General features: G+C 58.0%; 1 protein-coding gene and 1 pseudogene across 1 annotated transcript in view; both read left to right on the forward strand.

Annotated features, from left to right (window-relative positions):
• The window catches only part of LOC144269917 (D-beta-hydroxybutyrate dehydrogenase, mitochondrial-like), a 48,445-nt gene extending 36,073 nt beyond the window's left edge, over positions 1-12,372 (forward strand). Inside the window, exons 4-5 of the mRNA XM_077825979.1 lie at positions 7,388-7,540; positions 9,213-12,372. Coding sequence (XP_077682105.1) covers positions 7,388-7,540; positions 9,213-9,682 — 623 coding nt within the window. The 3' untranslated portion in view covers positions 9,683-12,372. The remainder of the gene's footprint in view (positions 1-7,387; positions 7,541-9,212) is intronic.
• On the forward strand, positions 1,397-6,942 carry LOC144269898 (large ribosomal subunit protein eL33 pseudogene; annotated as a pseudogene).
• Positions 12,373-24,328: the final 11,956 nt, after the last annotated feature.

A 24,328-nucleotide genomic window follows, 5' to 3' on the forward strand; every position in this document is an offset into this window, starting at 1 on the left:
AGCTGGACTGTTGCATGACAGCAGACACAAGCTGGCAGACAGCAGCCACCTCTTACCATAGGCAGCGACTTCCCCCCTTCTGCCCCCAGCCCCATCCCCAATCCACCCCTTCCATGAGGCCCCGCCTCTTCCCACCCCTCCCTGCCCCTATTCCAACTCCTTCCCCAAATCCCCACCTCAGCCCTGCCTCTTCCCCGCCTCCTCTTCTGAGTGCGCCACGTTCCTGCTCCTCCCCCTCCCTCCCAGAGTGTGCTAACGCTGTCAAACAGCTGTTTGGCGGTGGCTGGGCAGGAAGCGCTGGAAAGTAGGTGGAGGAGCGGGGATGTGGCACGCTCAGGGGAGGAGGAGGAGTTGGGACGAGGGGTAAGGGGAGCTTGGCTAATTTTTCCCCGTGTGTGCTCCAGCCATGGAGTCAGCACCTATGCCTCTTACTACGAACGGCCTGGCTCCTGCTTGATTTGAAGAAAGTTACTACTCGGCAGCACTGCAGGTAACCAGGCTGGCTGTGGGGAATGGAGCTTGAAATGGGACCTCCCTGTGCCTCTCCATCTCTCCCCTCTGTATCTGAGCCTGCTTCGGGGAGTTTGTGAGGGTTCTTGGCCCCAGTGGATCACACTATGCCTTTTCCACTGTATTCATAGAGCCTGATCGGCCACCCACATGGGAGTAAACCAGCCACCAGCCTCAGACCAGGACTGATGATAAGCACATGACATGTCAGGGTAGTGAGCATCTCCTCACAGCTTTCTGTCCAGGGACATCCTCACAGGAGCACTTGGGGGTTTGCTCCATCCAAGAGGTGGGGTAGGGCCAGAAGTAGCTTTTTCCTTGGTCCTGGCAGGTGTTAAGGTGCTGGGCACATTAAAAGTGTGGCAGAAAGATAGTCCCAAACTTCATTCAAAGTACACAACAAGGTCCTTAATCCCTACATGAATGATGCTATTAAATATAAGGAAGAAATAACCAGAAGTCAATTCCCACCTCCTCCCCTGAATGTGCTTTCTCTGTGCACAATTCTGTCCTTCCTGCACAACCATTCCACACCTGCCCTGTCTCATCAGATTCCTCTCCACACCTTCTCACACCTCCCCAAACTTTTCACGCAGAACAGGTTAGCAGCAGTGGCCCAGAGCTATGCTGTACAGAATGAGAGCTTTCAGGCAAACCTCACTGTTGCTTCTCAGACAGTGGCAATGAGATAAAAGTCTGGTTCCTAGCAGGGATGGGCACAGTATCTCTTGTGTACTTCTCCATCTGGATAGGTGGGCAGTCCCTCCTTCGTGGAGATTTATGTAGTCACTCACTGCCATAGGCATGCTAATGGCGGCTCCCTCTCACTGCCATCTTGGGCCAGAGCCATGGGGGCCTGTTGGGATCAAGACTTCAGGGCAACACCATGTCTGGGAGATTGTGGTCCAAGGTCATTTTTGCTGGCTATAAGTGTGGCCTCCAAAACAAAGAGATCATACTGCCCTTCTGAAAATTAACGGAGTTAGACCTGGGACAAGACTGAATTCTACTTGGGCAAGAGATGTGCCTATGTGTACAGTACTAAACACCACACCGTGACTCTTGGTGGCAAGCCCAACACAACACAAGACAGCTGGGCGAAAGTAACACATGCCCATAGAAACAGTGGCTTGCTTTGTGCTAAGTTCCAACCCAACCTTCTTGACAAAACCAGGGGGCACAGAATCAGAGTGATGCTGTGTCCATTTAGAATCTCAATTTTTACTGAAAATATAATTCAGAATTTTACTCTTGGGGGAATTCTGCACCACTGCACATGCTCAGAATTTATGTTCCCTGCAGATTTCTTTGCTTCCCCACAGAAAAATCATAGAATCATAGAATATCAGGGTTGGAAGGGACCCCAGAAGGTCATCTAGTTCAACCCCCTGCTCGAAGCAGGACCAATTCCCAGTTAAATCATCCCAGCCAGGGCTTTGTCAAGCCTGACCTTAAAAACCTCTAAGGAAGGAGATTCTACCACCTCCCTAGGTAATGCATTCCAGTGTTTCACCACCCTCTTAGTGAAAAAGTTTTTCCTAATATCCAATCTAAACCTCCCCCACTGCAACTTGAGACCATTACTCCTCGTTCTGTCATCTGCTACCATTGAGAACAGTCTAGAGCCATCCTCTTTGGAACCCCCTTTCAGGTAGTTGAAAGCAGCTATCAAATCCCCCCTCATTCTTCTCTTCTGCAGACTAAACAATCCCAGTTCCCTCAGCCTCTCCTCATAAGTCATGTGTTCTAGACCCCTAATCATTTTTGTTGCCCTTCGCTGGACTCTCTCCAATTTATCCACATCCTTCTTGTAGTGTGGGGCCCAAAACTGGACACAGTACTCCAGATGAGGCCTCACCAATGTCGAATAGAGGGTAACGATCACGTCCCTCGATCTGCTCGCTATGCCCCTACTTATACATCCCAAAATGCCATTGGCCTTCTTGGCAACAAGGGCACATTGCTGACTCATATCCAGCTTCTCGTCCACTGTCACCCCTAGGTCCTTTTCCGCAGAACTGCTGCCTAGCCATTCGGCCCCTAGTCTGTAGCGGTGCTTTGGATTCTTCCGTCCTAAGTGCAGGACCCTGCACTTATCCTTATTGAACCTCATCAGATTTCTTTTGGCCCAATCCTCCAATTTGTCTAGGTCCTTCTGTATCCTATCCCTCCCCTCCAGCGTATCTACCACTCCTCCCAGTTTAGTATCATCCGCAAATTTGCTGAGAGTGCAATCCACACCATCCTCCAGATCATTTATGAAGATATTGAACAAAACCGGCCCCAGGACCGACCCCTGGGGCACTCCACTTGACACCGGCTGCCAACTAGACATGGAGCCATTGATCACTACCCGTTGAGCCCGACAATCTAGCCAGCTTTCTACCCACCTTATAGTGCATTCATCCAGCCCATACTTCCTTAACTTGCTGACAAGAATACTGTGGGAGACCGTGTCAAAAGCTTTGCTAAAGTCAAGAAACAATACATCCACTGCTTTCCCTTCATCCACAGAACCAGTAATCTCATCATAAAAGGCGATTAGATTAGTCAGGCATGACCTTCCCTTGGTGAATCCATGCTGGCTGTTCCTGATCACTTTCCTGTCATGCAAGTGCTTCAGGATTGATTCTTTGAGGACCTGCTCCATGATTTTTCCAGGGACTGAGGTGAGGCTGACTGGCCTGTAGTTCCCAGGATCCTCCTCCTTCCCTTTTTTAAAGATTGGCACTACATCAGCCTTTTTCCAGTCATCCGGGACTTCCCCCGTACGCCACGAGTTTTCAAAGATAATGGCCAATGGCTCTGCAATGACAGCCGCCAATTCCTTTAGCACTCTTGGATGCAACTCGTCCAGCCCCGTGGACTTGTGCACGTCCAGCTTTTCTAAATAGTCCCTAGCCACCTCTTTCTCCACAGAGGGCTGGCCACATATTCCCCATGTTGTGATGCCCAGCGCAGCAGTCTGGGAGCTGACCTTGTTAGTGAAGACAGAGGCAAAAAAAGCATTGAGTACATTAGCTTTTTCCACATCCTCTGTCACTAGGTTGCCTCCCTCATTCAGTAAGGGGCCCACACTTTCCTTGGCTTTCTGACTCTCTGAAGGGAAAGCAAAGGGAAGCCACAAGAGCGGTTATGCGACCCTCCCCAGCAGTATGTTTTGGGTGCCCAGGGCAGCTGGCAGAGAGGTAAATCACTGTGGGGCAGGAGGCGGGACTGGGGAAGACCTGGCTGGTGGCTCCGACCCTGTGCCAGGCTCAGCTGCTAGTCCCAGCTGGGCTGGGGAGAACGGGTCTTCCTCTTCCCCTGCACGGCATCTGGGGCTGGGTCAGACCCACCCTCAGATTTCTCTCCCAGCTGCAGGAAGCTCTGCAAACTGCTCCCCCCTCCCCCCAGCTTCCTGCACGCATTGCTCCTCAGCTGCAGGGGGAGGGATTCCTGTAGAGGGAGCTGCTCCCCCACCCACCCAACACCCATTCATCCAGACCCCCTCATACCCAGATCCTCTCACTGAGCCTCACCCTCCTGATAAGCCCCACTCCCCTTGCACCTGGACCACCCCAATGAGCCAGGTGCACCTGGATCCCTATCCCACTGAGCCCCAACCAGCTACACCTGGATCCCCACCGCACTGAGCCCCACTCCCGCAGCATCTGAACCCCCCACTGAGTCCCCCACCCAGACTATCCTGCCAAGCTCTATCCCTCCTACTCCCAGGCTCCCCCACCACTGAGCCCCAACCACCTTCACCTGGACCCCCCTGCAGAATCCCATTACCGTTACACCCAGAAACCCCCAACAAGCCCCTGTGCATCCAGATCCCCCCTGCAACCAGATTCCCCACTGAGCTGCCCGCACCCAGGTTGCCCCACACAGAGCCCTCTCAACCCACACCTGGATCCCCCCACATTAAGCCCCTCCACACTTGAATCCTGTCTTGCTGAGCCTTCCTGCCCACACAGAGGGGCAGGGCCCTGGGGTGTTTCTGGGGCAGGCTGGGTCCTTGTGCTGTGTCAGGGTTAGAATCATAGAATATCAGAGTTGGAAGGGACCTCTGGAGGTCATCTAGTCCAACCCCCTTCCCAGAGCAGGACCAATCCCCAACTAAATCATCCCAGCCAGGGCTTTGTCAAGCCTGACCTTAAAAACTTCTAAGGAAGGGGATTCCACCATCTCCCTAGGTAACGCATTCCAGTGTTCCACCACCCTCCTAGTGAAAAAGTTTTTCCTAATATCCAACATAAACCTCCCCCACTGCAATTTGAGACCATTACTCCTTGTCCTGTCTTCTGCTATCACTGAGAATAGTCTAGAGCCATCCTCTTTGGATCCACCTTTCAGGTAGTTAAAAGCAGCTATCAAATCCCCCCTCATTCTTCTCTTCTGCAGACTAAACAATCCCAGTTCCCTCAGTCTCTCTTCATAAGTTGGGTGCAGCCTCACTGCTGAATCCATGTCCCAGGAGGCAGCTGCACAGTGATCTCCCACCTCTGTGCAGCCACTAGCCTGTGCTCTCCAGTGCCATGCTGGAGCCTCCACATTTATTTGACAAATAAAATTTGCAGAATTTTAAAATATTGTGCGCCAAATTCTAATTTTTTTGGTGCAGAATGCCCTCAGGAGTAGAATTTGTTCCAAAACACACAGAAAGCACAGCATTCCAGACGGAGTGTCTGGGCTTTGAGATGCTAAACTCTTTGGGGTGGGTGGTGTCTCTATTTCTCTTTGGTCTTGGGCGGCACCCACCAATGTTGACACTGAACAAATAATAATGATAATGCTCTTTAAACGTGTGCCAGATGACTATCAAAGTTATGTTACAGACTACTATGATATGATTGACTAATGATGGAATCTCATAAAGGATTAACTGCTTTAATTAGCTTTTTCATAAATGGTTCTAAATGTACTAAATTTATTATACAGGCTCTGGTTACAGAGAGACCTGTTCCAGAACATGGCAGGGAGCCAAGAACTCCTGTGCCAAAGCTCTGCTGTAAGCCCTGTTCTCTCTCTGCCTCGGGGAAGTCATGACAAACTCATTCAATGCAAGTCTCTGCCGAACTCTCTGACTTCTGTGAAATTACACCAGAGATTAATCAGGCACTCTGTGTCCTAATACCGTAGTACTCTTATCATTATTTATTATCTGTGGGTGCTACCCCTACACAGACCCTTATCAGGATCGGGGCCTCATTTAGCTGGGTGCAGCTCAAAGATATAATTTAAGATAGTCTCTTCCCCAAGGACTTTACAGTCTACAATAAGGACAACGCTTAGCAGGTGGGTGTGTAACACAGGGAGAATGTGTCTAGGGGATGGGAACAGTATGTATAGCAGAAACAGAGACACAGCGTTGCCTGGATTAGCTATTTGTATAATTTACAATCTTCAATTAAAAATAATCATATGTACACAGACACCAAAATAAATGAACACGAGGTTTAAGTGGCTCTTCCAACAGGCCACCTGCCTACCTGTTACCTGAGCTAGCTAGCTGAGACCATCACAGTAGAAACGGGATTTGAGAAGTGATTTGAAAGAGGGTAAAGGAACTGAATAGGAGCGAGCGTTCTAGGCATAAGGAGCAGCATGGGAGAACTTGCTCAAAGAGGACAAGGGACATTGGAGTCTGCCATGGTTGGCTGGGCAGAGGGGCTTGTTCATTATGTGGTAGGACAGGTGAGCAGATAAGTATAATGGGGACCCTGATAATGATGGCCCTACCACAACAGAAATAATAATAAATACATGACTAAATAACTGGTCAGAATTTTGCAATGTCTGATCCTTGTTTTCCTATTGTTTGCTCTGTCATTATCGTTGGTTATTGCTTACATCACACCATATGGATATAAACAGGACTTTAGAAGAAAGACAGAGTCCTTACTCTGAAGAACGTAAAATCTAAGGACTCAATCCTGCAGACAATCCTAAAGACAACCGTGTCTTTAGTGCAAACGAATGAGGTTCTGCTGTAGTAAGGATTGAAAGTAGCCAAATTGTGGGCTGGTTACAAGTTGCTGCCCTCTGCAAACACCGGAGAAAGAACTTGGATGGCAGAACCCTGCAGAGGTGCCACGGTTAAGTCAGGACTTTCAAAAGTGGCCTCTGATGTTTTGGGTGCCCATCTTGAGCCTGTTTATTCAGAGGTGCTGAGCACCCTCATTCCCCCACAAGTAGGTGGGACCCATGGCTGCTCAGCCCCTCTGGAAATCAGTCCCCAGGTTAGGCTCCCCAAATCAAGTGTTATCCTTCATCTTCTCTGGCTGGAAGAGGTCACTGTGCCGCTGCTGGAGAGCTCTTGCCGATTTCTCTTGTTTGTGCTCTTCAGTCAAACACCAGCCAGAGTGGGCCATGGTTAGTGGGACAGATACAGGTCCATCCCAGCCTCAGGAGAGCCAACGACATCACAGCAAGCAACGTTCCTGAGGGTCAGGTGCTGGCCCCTCACTAACTTCCCTGATGCTTTGAGTCAATGCCTTGATGCTCTTCTGTCTCTCCAGTTTAGGGATGTAAAATGTTAACCGTTAAGCATTTGTCTTACTGGTTAACCCGCCTTAACTGTTAACCCCCACGCCGGCTGGAGCAGCCCCAGCCATGCCGACTGGCCCTTTAATCGGTTAACCGTTTAAATGAAATATTTTTAATCGTTTAAACAATTAACTTTTAAAACAATATTTACATCCCTACTCCTGTTATTCCCATGTTACAGTAGCCCACTGCGGTGTTGTTGGTGTATTTCACTGTCCTAGATGAAAAAGTCCTGTTTTTGCCAGCAGGTTGTTTTACCCTGAGAGAAGATGAAATCCCGGAAGAGCTGTTTCTCCCTGAGGGACCCCCACTTAAACCCTTTAACTCTTTTGTTTATTGTCAGGTCTCTGGGGCTTGGTGAATAATGCTGGAGTATCAGCCTTCGGAGAGGTGGAATTCACAAGCATAGACAAGTACAAGGAGGTGGCTGACGTCAACTTGTGGGGAACTGTCAGAATGACCAAGGCTTTCCTGCCCCTTGTTCGCAGAGCTAAAGGTACAGATGGCATCTGGCATGGCCGCAGTCAGAGAGAAGCTTTGCAAAGCAACAGGGAAAAGCCACTAGAAACCATCTCAAGTTCTGCCTTCAGTGACACCTGTGCAAGCCCCTGAGGCTGTACAGGCATGATGGAGAGCAGTATTTGGCCGTAATATGAGCACTTTGCAGATCTATAGCAAATCACCTTGTGTAACTCCTGTTGTTGAGGGGACCTGAGCTATAGCAAGGATGATAAATGAGGTTATAACAATATCTATGCACAGAGCCATTTTAGATGCTTCCCAAAAAGCCAGCCCAGCTAAACATGCCAGTGAGGTAATAAATATGAGGACTTTGGAGGCAGTAGGCGGATGCAAGCCCAGCCTCCTGCTCTGGGAAGGGAGACACAGACACACAAGAGGTGACACTGAGATGTTTTTTCCAGATATCATTTATATTGTGTGCTGCTAAATATATCCCAGCTGCCCTATAAGTAACTGCCCAGCCAAGTTTATATATTGTTATTCCTGTTCCGTTGTCATGGTGAAGGTGCATACAGGGTGTGAACAACAGTGTAGAAACTAAATGTGCCACTCTGCTCCATGTGGCTCTAACATTTCAAGCCCCAAAGCTTGGCCCCATAAAACTCCTTATTACTGCAATAGCTGAGAGGATTTTCAGGGTCAGTTCAGCTAATGTAGCTGAACATGCGGCTGCAGGCTCCCCAGGGCACTGCTCCCCAGGAGCTGGATGAAACGCTAGAGGAGGTTTACTGCTCCTGCTCCCAGCCCTGCTGGAGTACAAACCACTTTGCGCTGACAGAGCACTGTGGTGAGTATGGGCTGTCCCTGAGGGATCAGGATGTCTCTCCTTTATCATAGCTGCAGCAGGGCCGCAATCACAGCTCCCTCCCCTCCTGTTTAACAGGAAAGCTCCATCCCTCTCCCATCACTCTCCACACACGCACGCCCCAGTTCCAGACACAGACCAATATGTGAATGGGCACCAGAGAAACCTCCCCTGCACTGGCATGGGGAAGTGGGGGTGGGAGAGAAGGCCACCTAGAGAGTCCTGGGGCTCCCAGCTTTGGGCCCCAAATGCTCCTAAGCTTGCCCTGTCTGAGGTTTTGCTCAGTATTCATTATTACCTGGAAATGGGGATTGCAGCTCTTTGGTGAATTTATGGAATGGATGGAGTGGCCGTGGCCCTCGGAAATCCCCATCCATGTGCCCACAACAAACATGGCTGCCTCATCTTCTGTCCCCTGCTCCTCCTTGGCTAACACCCAGCTAGCAAATACAACGTGAGTATCAATGGAATTATTCCTGGTTTGGAGCTGGAAAGGGGCAAGGTCTTCCAGGCACAGGAAGGAGAGGGGGTAGACTGAGAGGATGACCGGTGATGAGATTAACCATGTTTGTGTCGGGGAGCCCTGACGACAGCGTGATTTCTGGAAGTCAGTCAGCAGCCAGGGCTGAGGGAGAGGATGTGTCAGTAGCATGAGGATCAAAGGAGGGTGCTTGCTGCCATGTCTTGGCTGAGGAGCCCCTTGTCCTCCAGCACAGAGTTTATGTTGTCTGGAGATTATTCCCTGAACAGGTTATCCTGTCACGAGTCTATTCGGGTGTCTATCCTGCCTAGCTCAGAACAGAGGTTACCAATTTCCTTTTCCTATCTCTGTCCACTCCAGGTCGTGTGGTGAACATCACCAGCATGTTAGGGCGGATGGCCAGCCCTTCCCGCTCCTCCTATTGCATTTCCAAGTTTGGCGTGGCAGCCTTCTCTGACTGCCTCCGGCAGGAAATGTATCGCTGGGGAGTCCGCGTTATCCTCATTGAACCCAGCAACTTTGTAGCTGCTACTGGTATTCTGACACGTGAGAGCATCGAAGCCCAAGCAGAGGAGCTGTGGAGAGGAGCCAGCAAAACTGTCCGGGAAGACTATGGGAAACCCTATTTCACACGCCAGATAACCCTGATGAAGACCTTCATTAACAGCGGCCTGAAGGACATGTCACTCGTCCTGAACGACATCACGGATGCGCTCACTTCCAAGTACCCTTACACCCGGTACAATCCCATGGAGGCCCACTGGCGCGTGAGGCTGCACATCATGACGCACCTGCCCACTGCACTTGCAGACTGGCTGTATATTTACTGAGCCACACTTTAAATAACTGGCCTGACAGCACCCACTCACTGTGTGTATTCGGATCTTAAAACTGATCAGTGGTAGCTAGAGACGGACCGGCTCTGGAACACCACGTCTCTCTGCACGAGGTGGTTGGGGCAGGATCAGGGCTTCGGCCCACATCTGTGTTGTGGAACACTGAGAAAAGACGGGGTCTGGCCCCTTCCTAGTCCTCACTCCGTCATACTCCCTGTTGTTCCAAGGGCATTTTCCACTGCGCTGTGGAGGAGGCAGGGGAAGGTTTGTTATAATGGGACAAATCTGTTCCTGGTGTAAAGAGGCCAGCTGAGCTCCCTCCAGGATGGATTTCTCTCATTAATGGGATCTTGCCAAGGGCAGGCTGGTTGTGGCAATGCTCGTAGATATCTCAAAGAAAAGAGCTAAAATGGGAAACAAAAGCAGCCTTTTCCATTAGATCAGAACTAGGTCAGTCACAACTTCTCTGCTTCCCGTCCTCGTGATATTGCTGAGTCACACGGCTCTCTAGGGATAACAGCAGCATGACCTCTAAATGGCTTAATTATGCAGGGTCAGGTTAGGAAAAAACTAGACAGCTCCGCAAGTGCAAAATCTCAGTAGAGAGAGGCCGTCCTCTCCAGGCACTGTAACCAGGGAGCAGACGGAACCACTACTAGAGCCAGGGCCCAGACGTGGGCTGGGAGGGAGCAGGTCTAAAGGGGTTTGGAACCTTCCCTGACTCTCTCATTGGCTGCTGGAGTGACAGGCCCTGAGACCAGGGCTTAGATAGCCCTAGAAATGCCCCTTCGTGGGCAGACTTTCACCGCTGGAAGACAAACAGGCACTTGGCTTCTGGCCCAGTTTTGGAATAAAACCACATTCGGGCTGCCCCGGCAGCTGCTCCCATCTGGCACAGCTGCTCCTGCCCTCCGGCCCCAAAGACACCAGTTGTTCCTACTGAGAATCTCCCACCCAGATCCACTGCCCTGGGGATGGGCCGGGCAGATTGTCACATCCCGTCCATTGTGACAGAGTTCATGGATCCTGCTGTAGCTTGGCTCACTGGATCCCATGGAGAAAGCCATGCTGACCAAGCCAGCAGCATGGAGATTTATGGGTTAATAATCCCTGTCAGGGGCTTGAGCATCTCAGCTGTGCACCTGGCTGAGCGAAGGCTCTCATGCAGCTGGGCCTCCTTAGTGCTCACTAGAGGGCTGGATGAGGGCCCTCAGAGGGAGAAGCAATGGTTTGCTGATCAAAAGTCAGGACAGGGCTCTCTGGAGATGGGTGGTGCTTCCTGGGATCTTGGCTGGCAGTTCAGTGTTGAGGTCATTAACTCTGTGAAGGGCTGTAGCCAGGGACTGTGCCATTCAGGTCTGTTGGTTAAACAAGAACCCCTGTAGGAAACAGCAGAGAGGGATTGTTGTTGTTGCTTAACCCAGGGTGTCCTGTGAGTACTTCCCGATCATGCAGCCCCCAGCCCTACTGCTGTCCTGGACCCCCTCTGGGTTGAGAGGGTAGGGATGCCACAGTCACTGGGTGCTCAGTGTGCTAGGGAGAATGAGTTGGGGTGGGGGAGGTTCAGTCCAGCTCCCAGTGGGTGGGTGTCCCCAGCACAAATAGCATCCTCATGGCTGGCACTAGCTGGCCCCCCTTTGGCCCTGCCTAGCCTGCCTTCTCAACAACCTCCAGACACCCACACTGAATAAGAACCATCCCCACAGGACACTGAAATGCCTGGATAGTCTGAGTACAAAGCCCTGAGTGGATGCTGCAAGGGGCACCATTTCTTTCCTTTTATTAGTATTTCACAGTGAAATGGCAATATGACAATAAGTGTCTCCTCAGAAACCTTCCTATTATCTCTGCAGCTAATGAGAGTAGATGCGTCTGGTAACTCGGGGATGGGGCCTGTTGTTCGTACCATCGGGGTGCTTTGTCTTTGCTAGTGCTGGAGTTGCTCAGCACCTCACCCCTTCTCTAAGGAGTGACTGCTTGTAAGACCATGATCTGACTCCCGGCACTGCTGGTCAGGTTGGGGATCGATCGTCCAACTTCAGCACAGGTATACAGCACACACGCCCCCTGCTGCCGCTGTTTGTTCTGTTTCAAACTGATGTGAGATAAAAGTGAATTTCAAACCAGTTTTCAGAGTAGCAGCCGTGTTAGTCTATATTTGCAAAAAGAAAAGGAGGACTTGTGGCACCTTAGAGACTAACGGATTTATTTGAGCATAAGCTTTCGTGAGCGACAGCTCACTTCATCGGATGCATTCAGTGGAAAACCAGTTTGTCACTCATCCCGACCCTGCCCTCCTACATGAGTTACAGCATTTTATAGGACTCAGATTGTACGTGTGGCTGGATTCCAAATCCAGCAGTAAATGCTGTTCGATGTTGTGAAACCTCTTGAGAGTAAGGGAGGCTTCACATGGAGCTTGTGTGGAGAGGGCATGTGTTATAAATAAGGATTGGAAACGCTGGGCTGTAGGGCTATTTTCCATTGCAGATCACAAGTGTACAGAGAATGTCAGGGATGCAGGATGCCTGTTACTGGAAAAGATAAGATACCCTGGTGTCAAGCTACAGCACTGCACTTCTGCTGTCCTCTGTATCCTTTGTGTCACCTGCACTGTGAAATTCTGGGAACACTAAGTACCACTTCATTACACAGAAGGGAAAATAAAGGAGATTTATAGAGAACATGTTTTTTCCAATTCTTGTATTTTTTACATTTTCTCTTTTTCTCTGTGGGCTCTGTCACAGATCAGGGCATTTCTGGTCCAGCACAGCAGCCGCTCTCAAGCTCCCAGCTCCTCAGCCGCCACCTCTCTTAGGTGGAGACCTGTGTCTCTCTCCCTACTGAGCTGCACAGCTCCCTGCCTCCAATGTGAATTCCCCAGCAGTCAGACTGCCTGAGCTGACTGCTGTGCCTTCCCCTCAGAGGCTCTCAACAGCATAATTATCCATAGGTGTAAGTTACTGGGCAGCCCTTTCTAAACAAGGGCATGCTTGGGGTGAAAGCAGGACAAAGAAAACACTGAAAACAATAAAAGAACCTATATGCATGCTGAAGAGCTTACCAGTGATCACCCCAGCACCGGCTCTGGTAGGAATCAGTCCTTCAAATCCCACACCGGGGTCTTCCTGTGGGGACAGGTTCAGAACAAGCACCCCCGGGAGTAGGTCAAGTCCCTTCAACCCTGCCCAGAAAGGAGTGGGGCCCCTGCCTTGGCTAGAAGGGCCTGTCCGGGTGCTGGATCAGAAAGCAGGCCCTGAGTCACTTTAGAATTTAGATGCAGCCGATTAACCAACAAAGAATGTACTTTTGGATAATCTAGAGCAGTGGTCTCCAAACTGGGGTGCGCGAGAGGATCCCAGGGGGTGCGCAGCAGCAGGACCTATGCCGGACGGCACTCTGCCATGTTTTTTCTTTGGCGGCAGCTCTGCACGTCCACAGATGGTGTTCCCCTCCGGTGGCCTGCCTGTGGCTGGTCTTCCGGTCGTCTTCCGGCAGTGGCGCGCCTGTGGCTGGTCTTCCGGTCGTCTTCCGGCAGCAGCGCGCCTGCGGCTGGTCTTCCGGTTGTCTTCCGGCAGCGGCGCGCCTGCGGCTGGTCTTCCGGCAGCAGCGCGCCTTTGGCTGGTCTTCCGGTCGTCTTCCGGCAGCGGCGCGCCTTTGGCTGGTCTTCCGGTCGTCTTCCGGCAGCGGCGCGCCTTTGGCTGGTCTTCCGGTCGTCTTCCAGCAGCAGCGCGCCTGCGGCTGGTCTTCCGGTCGTCTTCCGGCGGCGGCGCGCCTGCGGCTGGTCTTCCGGTCGTCTTCCGGCGGCGGCGCGCCTGCGGCTGGTCTTCGGGTCGTCTTCCGGCGGCGGCGCGCCTGCGGCTGGTCTTCCGGTCGTCTTCCGGCGGCGGCGCGCCTGCGGCTGGTCTTCCGGTCGTCTTCCGGCGGCGGCGCGCCTGCGGCTGGTCTTCCGGTCGTCTTCCGGCGGCGGCGCGCCTGCGCTGGTCTTCCAGTCGTCTTCCGGCAGCGGCGCGCCTGCGCTGGTCTTCCAGTCGTCTTCCGGCGGTGGCGCGCCTGCGCTGGTCTTCCGGTCGTCTTCCGGCAGCGGCGCGCCTGCGCTGGTCTTCCAGTCGTCTTCCGGCGGCGGCGCGCCTGCGCTGGTCTTCCGGTCGTCTTCCGGCAGCGGTGCGCCTGCGGCTGGTCTTCCGGTCGTCTTCCGGCAGCGGTGCGCCTGCGGCTGGTCTTCCGGTCGTCTTCCGGCGGCGGCGCGCCTGCGGCTGGTCTTCCGGTCGTCTTCCGGCAGCGGTGCGCCTGCGGCTGGTCTTCCGGTCGTCTTCCGGCAGCGGCGCGCCTGTGGCTGGTCTTCCGGTCGTCTTCCGGCAGCGGCGCGCCTGCGGCTGGTCTTCCGGTCGTCTTCCGGCAGCGGCGCGCCTGCGGCTGGTCTTCCAGTCGTCTTCCGGCAGCGGCCTGCCTGCGGCTGGTCTTCCAGTCGTCTTCCGGCAGCGGCGCGCCTGCGGCTGGTCTTCCGGTCGTCTTCCGGCAGCGGCCTGCCTGCGGCTGGTCTTCCGGTCGTCTTCCGGCAGCGGCCTGCCTGCGGCTGGTCTTCCGGTCGTCTTCCGGCAGCGGTGCGCCTGCGGCTGGTCTTCCGGTCGTCTTCCGGCAGCGGCCTGCCTGCGGCTGGTCTTCCAGTCGTCTTCCGGCAGCGGCGCGCCTGCGGCTGGTCTTCCGGTTGTCTTCCGGCGGCGGCCTGCCTGTGGCTGGTCTTCCGGTCGTCTTCCGGCAACGGCGCGCCTGTGGCTGGTCTTCCGGTCGTCTTCCGGCGGCGGCGCGCCTGCGGCTGGTCTTCCAGTCGTCTTCCGGCAGCGGCGCGCCTGCGGCAGGTCTTCCGGTCGTCTTCCAGCAGCGGCGCGCCTTTGGCTGGTCTTCCGGTCGTCTTCCGGCGGCGGCGCGCCTGCGGCTGGTCTTCCGGTCGTCTTCCGGCGGTGGCGCGCCTGCGGCTGGTCTTCCAGTCGTCTTCCGGCAGCGGCGCGCCTGCGGCTGGTCTTCCGGTTGTCTTCCGGCGGCGGCCTGCCTGTGGCTGGTCTTCCGGTCGTCTTCCGGCAACGGCGCGCCTGTGGCTGGTCTTCCGGTCGTCTTCCGGCGGCGGCGCGCCTGCGGCTGGTCTTCCAGTCGTCTTCCGGCAGCGGCGCGCCTGCGGCAGGTCTTCCGGTCGTCTTCCAGCAGCGGCGCGCCTTTGGCTGGTCTTCCGGTCGTCTTCCGGCGGCGGCGCGCCTGCGGCTGGTCTTCCGGTCATCTTCCGGCAGCGGCGCGCCTGCGGCTGGTCTTCCGGTCGTCTTCCGGCAGCGGCGCGCCTTTGGCTGGTCTTCCGGTCGTCTTCCGGCGGCGGCGCGCCTGCGGCTGGTCTTCCGGTCGTCTTCCAGCAGCGGCGCGCCTGCGGCTGGTCTTCCGGTCGTCTTCCGGCAACGGCGCGCCTTTGGCTGGTCTTCCGGTCGTCTTCCGGCGGCGGCGCGCCTGCGGCTGGTCTTCCGGTCGTCTTCCGGCAACGGCGCGCCTTTGGCTGGTCTTCCGGTCGTCTTCCAGCAGCGGCGCGCCTGCGGCTGGTCTTCCGGTCGTCTTCCGGCAACGGCGCGCCTTTGGCTGGTCTTCCGCTCGTCTTCCGGCAGCGGCGCGCCTGTGGCTGGTCTTCCAGTCGTCTTCCGGCAGCAGCGCGCCTGTGGCTGGTCTTCCGGTCGTCTTCCGGCAACGGCGCGCCTGTGGCTGGTCTTCCGGTCGTCTTCCGGCGGCGGCGCGCCTGCGGCTGGTCTTCCAGTCGTCTTCCGGCAGCGGCGCGCCTGCGGCAGGTCTTCCGGTCGTCTTCCAGCAGCGGCGCGCCTTTGGCTGGTCTTCCGGTCGTCTTCCAGCAGCGGCGCGCCTGCGGCTGGTCTTCCGGTCGTCTTCCGGCAACGGCGCACCTTTGGCTGGTCTTCCGGTCATCTTCCGGCAGCGGCGCGCCTGCGGCTGGTCTTCCGGTCGTCTTCCGGCAGCGGCGCGCCTTTGGCTGGTCTTCCGGTCGTCTTCCGGCGGCGGCGCGCCTGCGGCTGGTCTTCCGGTCGTCTTCCAGCAGCGGCGCGCCTGCGGCTGGTCTTCCGGTCGTCTTCCGGCAACGGCGCGCCTTTGGCTGGTCTTCCGGTCGTCTTCCGGCGGCGGCGCGCCTGCGGCTGGTCTTCCGGTCGTCTTCCGGCAACGGCGCGCCTTTGGCTGGTCTTCCGGTCGTCTTCCAGCAGCGGCGCGCCTGCGGCTGGTCTTCCGGTCGTCTTCCGGCAACGGCGCGCCTTTGGCTGGTCTTCCGCTCGTCTTCCGGCAGCGGCGCGCCTGTGGCTGGTCTTCCGGTCGTCTTCCGGCAGCGGCGCGCCTTTGGCTGGTCTTCCGGTCGTCTTCCAGCAGCGGCGCGCCTGCGGCTGGTCTTCCGGTCGTCTTCCGGCAACGGCGCGCCTTTGGCTGGTCTTCCGGTCGTCTTCCGGCGGCGGCGCGCCTGCGGCTGGTCTTCCGGTCGTCTTCCGGCAACGGCGCGCCTTTGGCTGGTCTTCCGGTCGTCTTCCAGCAGCGGCGCGCCTGCGGCTGGTCTTCCGGTCGTCTTCCGGCAACGGCGCGCCTTTGGCTGGTCTTCCGGTCGTCTTCCGGCAGCGGCGCGCCTGTGGCTGGTCTTCCGGTCGTCTTCCGGCAGCGGCGCGCCTGCGGCAGGTCTTCCGGGTCGTCTTCCGGCGGCGGCCTGCCTGCGGCTGGTCTTCCGGTTGTCTTCCGGCGGCGGCCTGCCTGCGGCTGGTCTTCCGGTCGTCTTCCGGCAACGGCGCGCCTGTGGCTGGTCTTCTGGTCGTCTTCCGACGGCGGCGCGCCTGCGGCTGGTCTTCCGGTCGTCTTCCGGCAACGGCGCGCCTTTGGCTGGTCTTCCGGTCATCTTCTGGCAGCGGCCTGCCTGCGGCTGGTCTTCCAGTCGTCTTCCGGCAGCGGCGCGCCTGCGGCAGGTCTTCCGGTCGTCTTCCGGCGGCGGCGCGCCTGCGGCTGGTCTTCCGGTTGTCTTCCGGCGGCGGCGCGCCTGCGGCTGGTCTTTCGGTCGTCTTCCGGCGGCGGCCTGCCTGCGGCTGGTCTTCCGGTCGTCTTCCGGCGGCGGCGCGCCTGCGGCTGGTCTTCCAGTCGTCTTCCGGCAGCGGCGCGCCTTTGGCTGGTCTTCCGGTCGTCTTCCGGCAGCGGCGCGCCTTTGGCTGGTCTTCCGGTCGTCTTCCAGCAGCGGCGCGCCTGCGGCTGGTCTTCCGGTCGTCTTCCGGCAACGGCGCGCCTTTGGCTGGTCTTCCGGTCATCTTCCGGCAGCGGCCTGCCTGCGGCAGGTCTTCCGGTCGTCTTCCGGCGGCGGCGCGCCTGCGGCTGGTCTTCCGGTTGTCTTCCGGCGGCGGCCTGCCTGCGGCTGGTCTTCCGGTCGTCTTCCGGCAGCGGCGCGCCTTTGGCTGGTCTTCCGGTCGTCTTCCAGCAGCGGCGCGCCTGCGGCTGGTCTTCCGGTCATCTTCCGGCAACGGCGCGCCTTTGGCTGGTCTTCCGGTCGTCTTCCGGCGGCGGCCTGCCTGCGGCTGGTCTTCCGGTCGTCTTCCGGCGGCGGCCTGCCTGCGGCAGGTCTTCCGGGTCGTCTTCCGGCGGCGGCGCGCCTGCGGCAGGTCTTCCGGTCGTCTTCCGGCGGCGGCGCACCTGCGGCTGGTCTTCCGGTTGTCTTCCGGCGGCGGCCTGCCTGCGGCTGGTCTTCCGGTCGTCTTCCGGCAGCGGTGCGCCTGCGGCTGGTCTTCCGGTCGTCTTCCGGCGGCAGCGCACCTGCGGCTGGTCTTCCGGTCGTCTTCCGGCGGCGGCCTGCCTGCGGCTGGTCTTCCGGTCGTCTTCCGGCAACGGCGCGCCTGTGGCTGGTCTTCTGGTCGTCTTCCGACGGCGGCGCGCCTGCGGCTGGTCTTCCGGTCGTCTTCCGGCGGCGGCGCGCCTGCGGCTGGTCTTCTGGTCGTCTTCCGGCGGCGGCCTGCCTGCGGCTGGTCTTCCAGTCGTCTTCCGGCGGCGGCCTGCCTGCGGCAGGTCTTCCGGTCATCTTCCGGCGGTGGCCTGTCTGCGGCTGGTCTTCCGGTCGTCTTCCGGCGGCGGCCTGCCTGTGGCTGGTCTTCCAGTCGTCTTCCGGTGGCGGCGCGCCTGCGGCTGGTCTTCCGGTCGTCTTCCGGCGGCGGCGCGCCTGCGGCTGGTCTTCTGGTCGTCTTCCGGCGGCGGCGCGCCTGCGGCTGGTCTTCTGGTCGTCTTCCGGCGGCGGCGCGCCTGCGGCTGGTCTTCTGGTCGTCTTCCGGCGGCGGCCTGCCTGTGGCTGGTCTTCCAGTCGTCTTCCGGTGGCGGCGCGCCTGCGGCTGGTCTTCCGGTCGTCTTCCGGCGGCGGCGCGCCTGCGGCTGGTCTTCCGGTCGTCTTCCGGCGGCGGCGTGCCTGCGGCTGGTCTTCCAGTCGTCTTCCGGCAACGGCGCGCCTGCGGCTGGTCTTCCGGTCGTCTTCCGGTGGCGGCGCGCCTGCGGCTGGTCTTCCGGTCGTCTTCCGGCGGCGGCCTGCCTGCGGCTGGTCTTCCGGTCGTCTTCCGGCGGCGGCCTGCCTGTGGCTGGTCTTCCAGTCGTCTTCCGGTGGCGGCGCGCCTGCGGCTGGTCTTCCGGTCGTCTTCCGGCGGCGGCGCGCCTGCGGCTGGTCTTCTGGTCGTCTTCCGGCGGCGGCGCGCCTGCGGCTGGTCTTCTGGTCGTCTTCCGGCGGCGGCGCGCCTGCGGCTGGTCTTCTGGTCGTCTTCCGGCGGCGGCCTGCCTGTGGCTGGTCTTCCAGTCGTCTTCCGGTGGCGGCGCGCCTGCGGCTGGTCTTCCGGTCGTCTTCCGGCGGCGGCGCGCCTGCGGCTGGTCTTCCGGTCGTCTTCCGGCGGCGGCGTGCCTGCGGCTGGTCTTCCAGTCGTCTTCCGGCAACGGCGCGCCTGCGGCTGGTCTTCCGGTCGTCTTCCGGTGGCGGCGCGCCTGCGGCTGGTCTTCCGGTCGTCTTCCGGCGGCGGCCTGCCTGCGGCTGGTCTTCCGGTCGTCTTCCGGCGGCGGCCTGCCTGTGGCTGGTCTTCCAGTCGTCTTCCGGTGGCGGCGCGCCTGCGGCTGGTCTTCCGGTCGTCTTCCGGCGGCGGCCTGCCTGCGGCTGGTCTTCTGGTCGTCTTCCGGCGGCGGCGCGCCTGCGGCTGGTCTTCTGGTCGTCTTCCGGCGGCGGCGCGCCTGCGGCTGGTCTTCTGGTCGTCTTCCGGCGGCGGCGCGCCTGCGGCTGGTCTTCTGGTCGTCTTCCGGCGGCGGCGCGCCTGCGGCTGGTCTTCTGGTCGTCTTCCGGCGGCGGCGCGCCTTTGGCTGGTCTTCCGGTCGTCTTCCAGCAGCGGCGCGCCTGCGGCTGGTCTTCTGGTCGTCTTCCGGCGGCGGCGCGCCTGCGGCTGGTCTTCTGGTCGTCTTCCGGCGGCGGCGCGCCTGCGGCTGGTCTTCTGGTCGTCTTCCGGCGGCGGCGCGCCTTTGGCTGGTCTTCCGGTCGTCTTCCGGCGGTGGCCTGCCTGCGGCTGGTCTTCCGGTCGTCTTCCGGTGGCGGCGCGCCTGCGGCAGGTCTTCCAGTCGTCTTCCGGCCGTCTTCCGGCGGTGGCCTGCCTGCGGCTGGTCTTCCAGTCGTCTTCCGGTGGCGGCGCGCCTGCGGCAGGTCTTCCGGTCGTCTTCCGGCGGCGGCGCGCCTGCGGCTGGTCTTCCGGTCGTCTTCCGGCGGCGGCGTGCCTGCGGCTGGTCTTCCAGTCGTCTTCCGGCAACGGCGCGCCTGCGGCTGGTCTTCCGGTCGTCTTCCGGTGGCGGCGCGCCTGCGGCTGGTCTTCCGGTCGTCTTCCGGCGGCGGCCTGCCTGCGGCTGGTCTTCCGGTCGTCTTCCGGCGGCGGCCTGCCTGTGGCTGGTCTTCCAGTCGTCTTCCGGTGGCGGCGCGCCTGCGGCTGGTCTTCCGGTCGTCTTCCGGCGGCGGCGCGCCTGCGGCTGGTCTTCTGGTCGTCTTCCGGCGGCGGCGCGCCTGCGGCTGGTCTTCTGGTCGTCTTCCGGCGGCGGCGCGCCTGCGGCTGGTCTTCTGGTCGTCTTCCGGCGGCGGCGCGCCTGCGGCTGGTCTTCTGGTCGTCTTCCGGCGGCGGCGCGCCTTTGGCTGGTCTTCCGGTCGTCTTCCGGCGGTGGCCTGCCTGCGGCTGGTCTTCCGGTCGTCTTCCGGTGGCGGCGCGCCTGCGGCAGGTCTTCCAGTCGTCTTCCGGCCGTCTTCCGGCGGTGGCCTGCCTGCGGCTGGTCTTCCAGTCGTCTTCCGGTGGCGGCGCGCCTGCGGCAGGTCTTCCGGTCGTCTTCCGGCCGTCTTCCGGCGGTGGCCTGTCTGCGGCAGGTCTTCCGGTCGTCTTCGGGCGACGGCGCGCCTGCGGCTGGTCTTCCTGTCGTCTGTGGGCGGCGGCGCACCTGTGGCTGGTCTTCCGGTCTTCTTCCGGCGGCGGCCTGCCTGCGGCTGGTCTTCCGGTCGTCTTCCGGCGGCGGCCTGCCTGTGGCTGGTCTTCCGGTCGTCTTCCGGCGGCGGCCTGCCTGTGGCAGGTCTTCCAGTCTTCACCCTGGGGGTGCATCAACCAAAAAGTTTGGAGACCTCTGATCTAGAGAATCCAATTGGAACCAGTATCTGTGAGCCTTTTCAGGCAGTGGTGCCTGGCGGGAGTTGTTATAACATGAGTGAATTTGCCCCCCACTGTTCTTAGTTCCTGGAGACCCGAGGACTCCCTCCCTGATGGAATTACAGACAGCCCCTGGCCCACAATGACACACACATTTAACTCAATAAGGTTTGTCCAGGATATTGCCAGGTCTATCACAGGTCTGCAGCACTTACTTACCTGAGTAGCCCCATTGGAGTAAAGGGACTCAGGTAAGTAAGGGCTCCAGGATTGAGTTTTATGTGGCTTTTAAAATCGAAGGAGTTCATATTCTGTCACTGAAACGGACCTGCACTCTATGGTGCCGATAGGGAGGGAAGGATGAAGAGGTATGTAGCCTGCCCTGGTAGCGTGGTTGTCAGCTACCACACGCCCCCACACACCCCATGCACTGAACAAATACTGCCGTGGCTCAGCGCCATTGAGGCTCTTGACCAGCGGTCTCAAACGCAAATGACCACGAGGGCCACATGAGGACTAGTACATTGGCCCGAGGGCCGCACCACTGACCACCCTGCCCCGCCGCCCTGGCCCCACCCCCACTCCACCCCTTCCGTGAGGCCCTGCCCCTGCCCCATCTCTTTCCACACCTTCCCTGCCCCCATTCCAACCCCTTCCCTGAAATCTCTGCCCCCTCCCTGCCCCCAGGGGGTGCAGAAGGGGTGGAGGGGGCTCAGGGCAGGGGATCAGGGTGTGGGGTACGGCAGGGGGCTCAGGGCAGGGGGTTCGGCTGCAGGAGGGGTTCGGGGACGGGTCCAGCCCGGCGCGCACTGGGGGCAGGGCAGGGTCCCTCCCTGCCTGCCCTGCCCCCGCGCCGCTCTGGGAAGCAGCCGAGGCCTGGGGGGGCCGGCACAGGGGTCTGTGTGTTGCCCTGGCCGCGCCTCCAGGTACCTCCCCCGAAGCTCCCATTGGCCGTGTTTCCCTGTTCCCGGCCAATGGGAGCTTCCCCCGCAACACACAGCCCCCTGTGCCCCCCCCAACAGGTTCCAGCCGCTTGCCAGAGCGGCCTGGGGGCAGGGCGGGCAGGCAGGGAGCCTGCCCTGCCCCCGGTGCGTGCCGGGCTGGAGCCGCTCTCGGTAAATGCTGGGGGAGCTGGTGGGCTGCAGAAAATAACCCCGCCAGCCGCGTGTTTGGGACCCCTGCTCTTGACAGACCCCCAACGCATGGCTGCAAACACCAGAGCAGGTCAGCATCCATCAGTCGAGGGCTGCGGTTCACAGGCTCCCCAGCCAATTCTGCTCATTATTGTTTGGTTTAGTGGTGTTATGGTTGCCCCTGAAGGCCACATCCAAGATCTGGGCCCTATTGTGGTGGGTGCTGTGCAGATGTCCAGTGAGGTCCCCAGCCCCACAGATCTTAGGGTCTACGTAGGCAAGACAGAACAAATAAGGATTATTATCCCCATGTTATGGATAGAGGCAAAGGGGGTGACTGACTTGTCACACCAGGAGTCTCTGGCAGAGGGGGCTGTTGAACCCAGGTTTCACGAGTCCCAGGCCAGGGCTTTAACCACCTGCCCATCCCTCTGCCCTGGGTTCGCTGGGTTATTGAAGACTGCTGTGCAGGGGAGCTTTCCTCATGCAGTCCCAGTTGGTGCAGATGGGTGGAAGAGCTCCAGGGTCAGAGAAGTCTTACAAAGCCTGAAACTGAGCGGGTGTCCCAGAAGGGCTTTCTGAGTCTTTTCTCCGCATCCAGACTGGGCTTGGGAATCATTTCTTGTTGGTGGAACATCTTTAATCTTTGTGGTAGCAAGGAAACGTTCCGCCCAGCTTTGCTTGTCTGCTCGGGTCTCTGGTCGTGGGGATGTAGCTGATCACTAAGCCACTGCTCCGTCAGTGCGCAAGGAAGCTCAGCGACTCAAACCGCAGCTTTATTTTATACTTTCCATGTCGGGTTGCCAACTTTCTAATCGCACAAAACCGAACACCTCCTGCCCCGCCCATTCTCCAAGGCCCTGCCCCAACTCGCTCCATCCCCTCCCCGTCACTCACTCTTCCCCACACTCATTTTCACTGGGCTGGGGCAGGGGGTTGGGTGCGGGAGGGGGTGTGGGCTCTGGCTGGGGGTGCAGGCTTGGATGGGGCTGGGGATGAGGGGTGTGTGGTGCAGGAGGGGGCTCCGGCCTGGGGCCAAGGGGTTTGGGGTGTGGCGGGGTGGGCTCTGGGGTGGGGCTGGGGATGAGGGGTTTCGGGTGCAGGAGGGGACTCTGGGTTGGGGCAGGGGGCTGGGGTGCGGGGGGATGAGGGCTCCAGCTGGGGGGGTGGGCTCTGGGGTGAGGTACAGGGGTTGTGCGGGATCCCAGTGGCGCTTACCATGGCTCTGAGGAAGTAGTAGCCAGGTCCCTGTGGCCTCTAGGCGCTTGGGTGGCCGGGCGGCTCTGCAGGGCATGCACTGCCTTTGTGTCTTCAGGTGCTGACCTCTGGAGCTCCCATTGGTCACAGTTCCCGGCCAATAGGAGCTGCGGAGCCGGCACTGAGGGGGGGCAGTGTGCAGAGCCTCCCAGTCCCTGGCCACCCCAGTGCTTAGGGGCCACAGGAACCTGGTGGTCGCTTCTGGGACCAGCACAGACCAAGGGCAGGTAGGGAGCCTGCCTTAGCCCTGGCCCCCAGCTGCACTGCTGACCGGACTGTTAACAGCCCAGTCGCCAATGCTGACCAGAGCCGCCAGGTTCCCTTTTCGACCGGGTGTTCCGGTTGAAAACCAGACGCCTGGCAACCCTATTTCCATGGTGCAATTTTCTCAGAGCACCGCCATTCAAGCTGACTGATGGTGCGCATTCACAGCACTGCTCGTCGGCTTAGCGTTCTGCAGACAATCACACAGACACAGAGCTATCGGGCCAGATAGAATTATCCTCTTTTCACAGATGGAGAATTGAAATTCAAAGGGTCTGTGACTTGCCCAAGGTGTCACTGCTAGGATTAGAACTCAGGAACTTCTGGGTTCCCAGCCTGTCCTTGGACTGCTGCTGCATGCCTCTTCTCCGCCCCTTTAAGAACTCTCAGATGAGAGGTCAATCACCAGTATCTCTTCCTGTTGGGGTGACAGCTCTGTGCAGACAACTCCCACCACTGAAAGGCTCAAACTTGCAGTTCTGGAATAACAAGTATCAGATAAATACTTCTTTATTAACAGTGGAGGGAGTTACGTGAACTGTGAGCAGGCAGGGGATGGCTAAGGTGGCCCAAGTGTTCCTTTCCATAGCTGGGTTCATGATTCTGTTGGTAGTCACAGTATGCCATGAAGTTAAACTTTTGTTCTTATTATGGGGCTCATTGCTGTGCCTCCTCATGTACGGTGGCAGTGACTTTTCTTTCTGAACATGGGAGTATGTAATTGTTATGTATGCAGACAGTCATGGGCGTGATAAGGAAGTTACAAGCTACAGTCAAATGGAAGTGCCATTGTGTTCACTTAACTTACATGTACAAATATCCCATTGTGTGCACCCAGTTTTCTCATTTGATGCACACATGAGCACTTGGACACATAATTGGTCCTGTGCACATGCAAACACCAGATCTGGGTGGGCTTACTGGGCACTTGCATGGGTGACTAGGTGTGTGCAAAGGTGTGTTCGCTGTTGGATGTGCTGCACTTTGAAAATCTGGCTCCATACCTTTACTTTTTAGAGTTCACCAGACGGTGACTTGTTCTCCTTTGTCACCAACTGGAGCCAGGCACCAAGCTGTGGAAGCCAAAAACTCCTTGTAGTTCTTATTGAATCTGCTCTTTATACTTCTGCTAGGTATCTCAGTAGCACAGGGATTGGTATGTTTCTGATCTGAATCCCTAATGCTACTTCTTGGAATTAAAAGGAGTTTTGCAATTGACACTGACTTTGTAATACGAATAGAAAGGTCAGATCTAAAGAACTGGACAGAGAGGAAAGCAGGACAGGAAAATACTGGGG

This window comes from Eretmochelys imbricata, chromosome 9 (assembly GCF_965152235.1).
Source record: "Eretmochelys imbricata isolate rEreImb1 chromosome 9, rEreImb1.hap1, whole genome shotgun sequence".
Taxonomy (NCBI): Eukaryota; Metazoa; Chordata; order Testudines; family Cheloniidae; genus Eretmochelys; species Eretmochelys imbricata.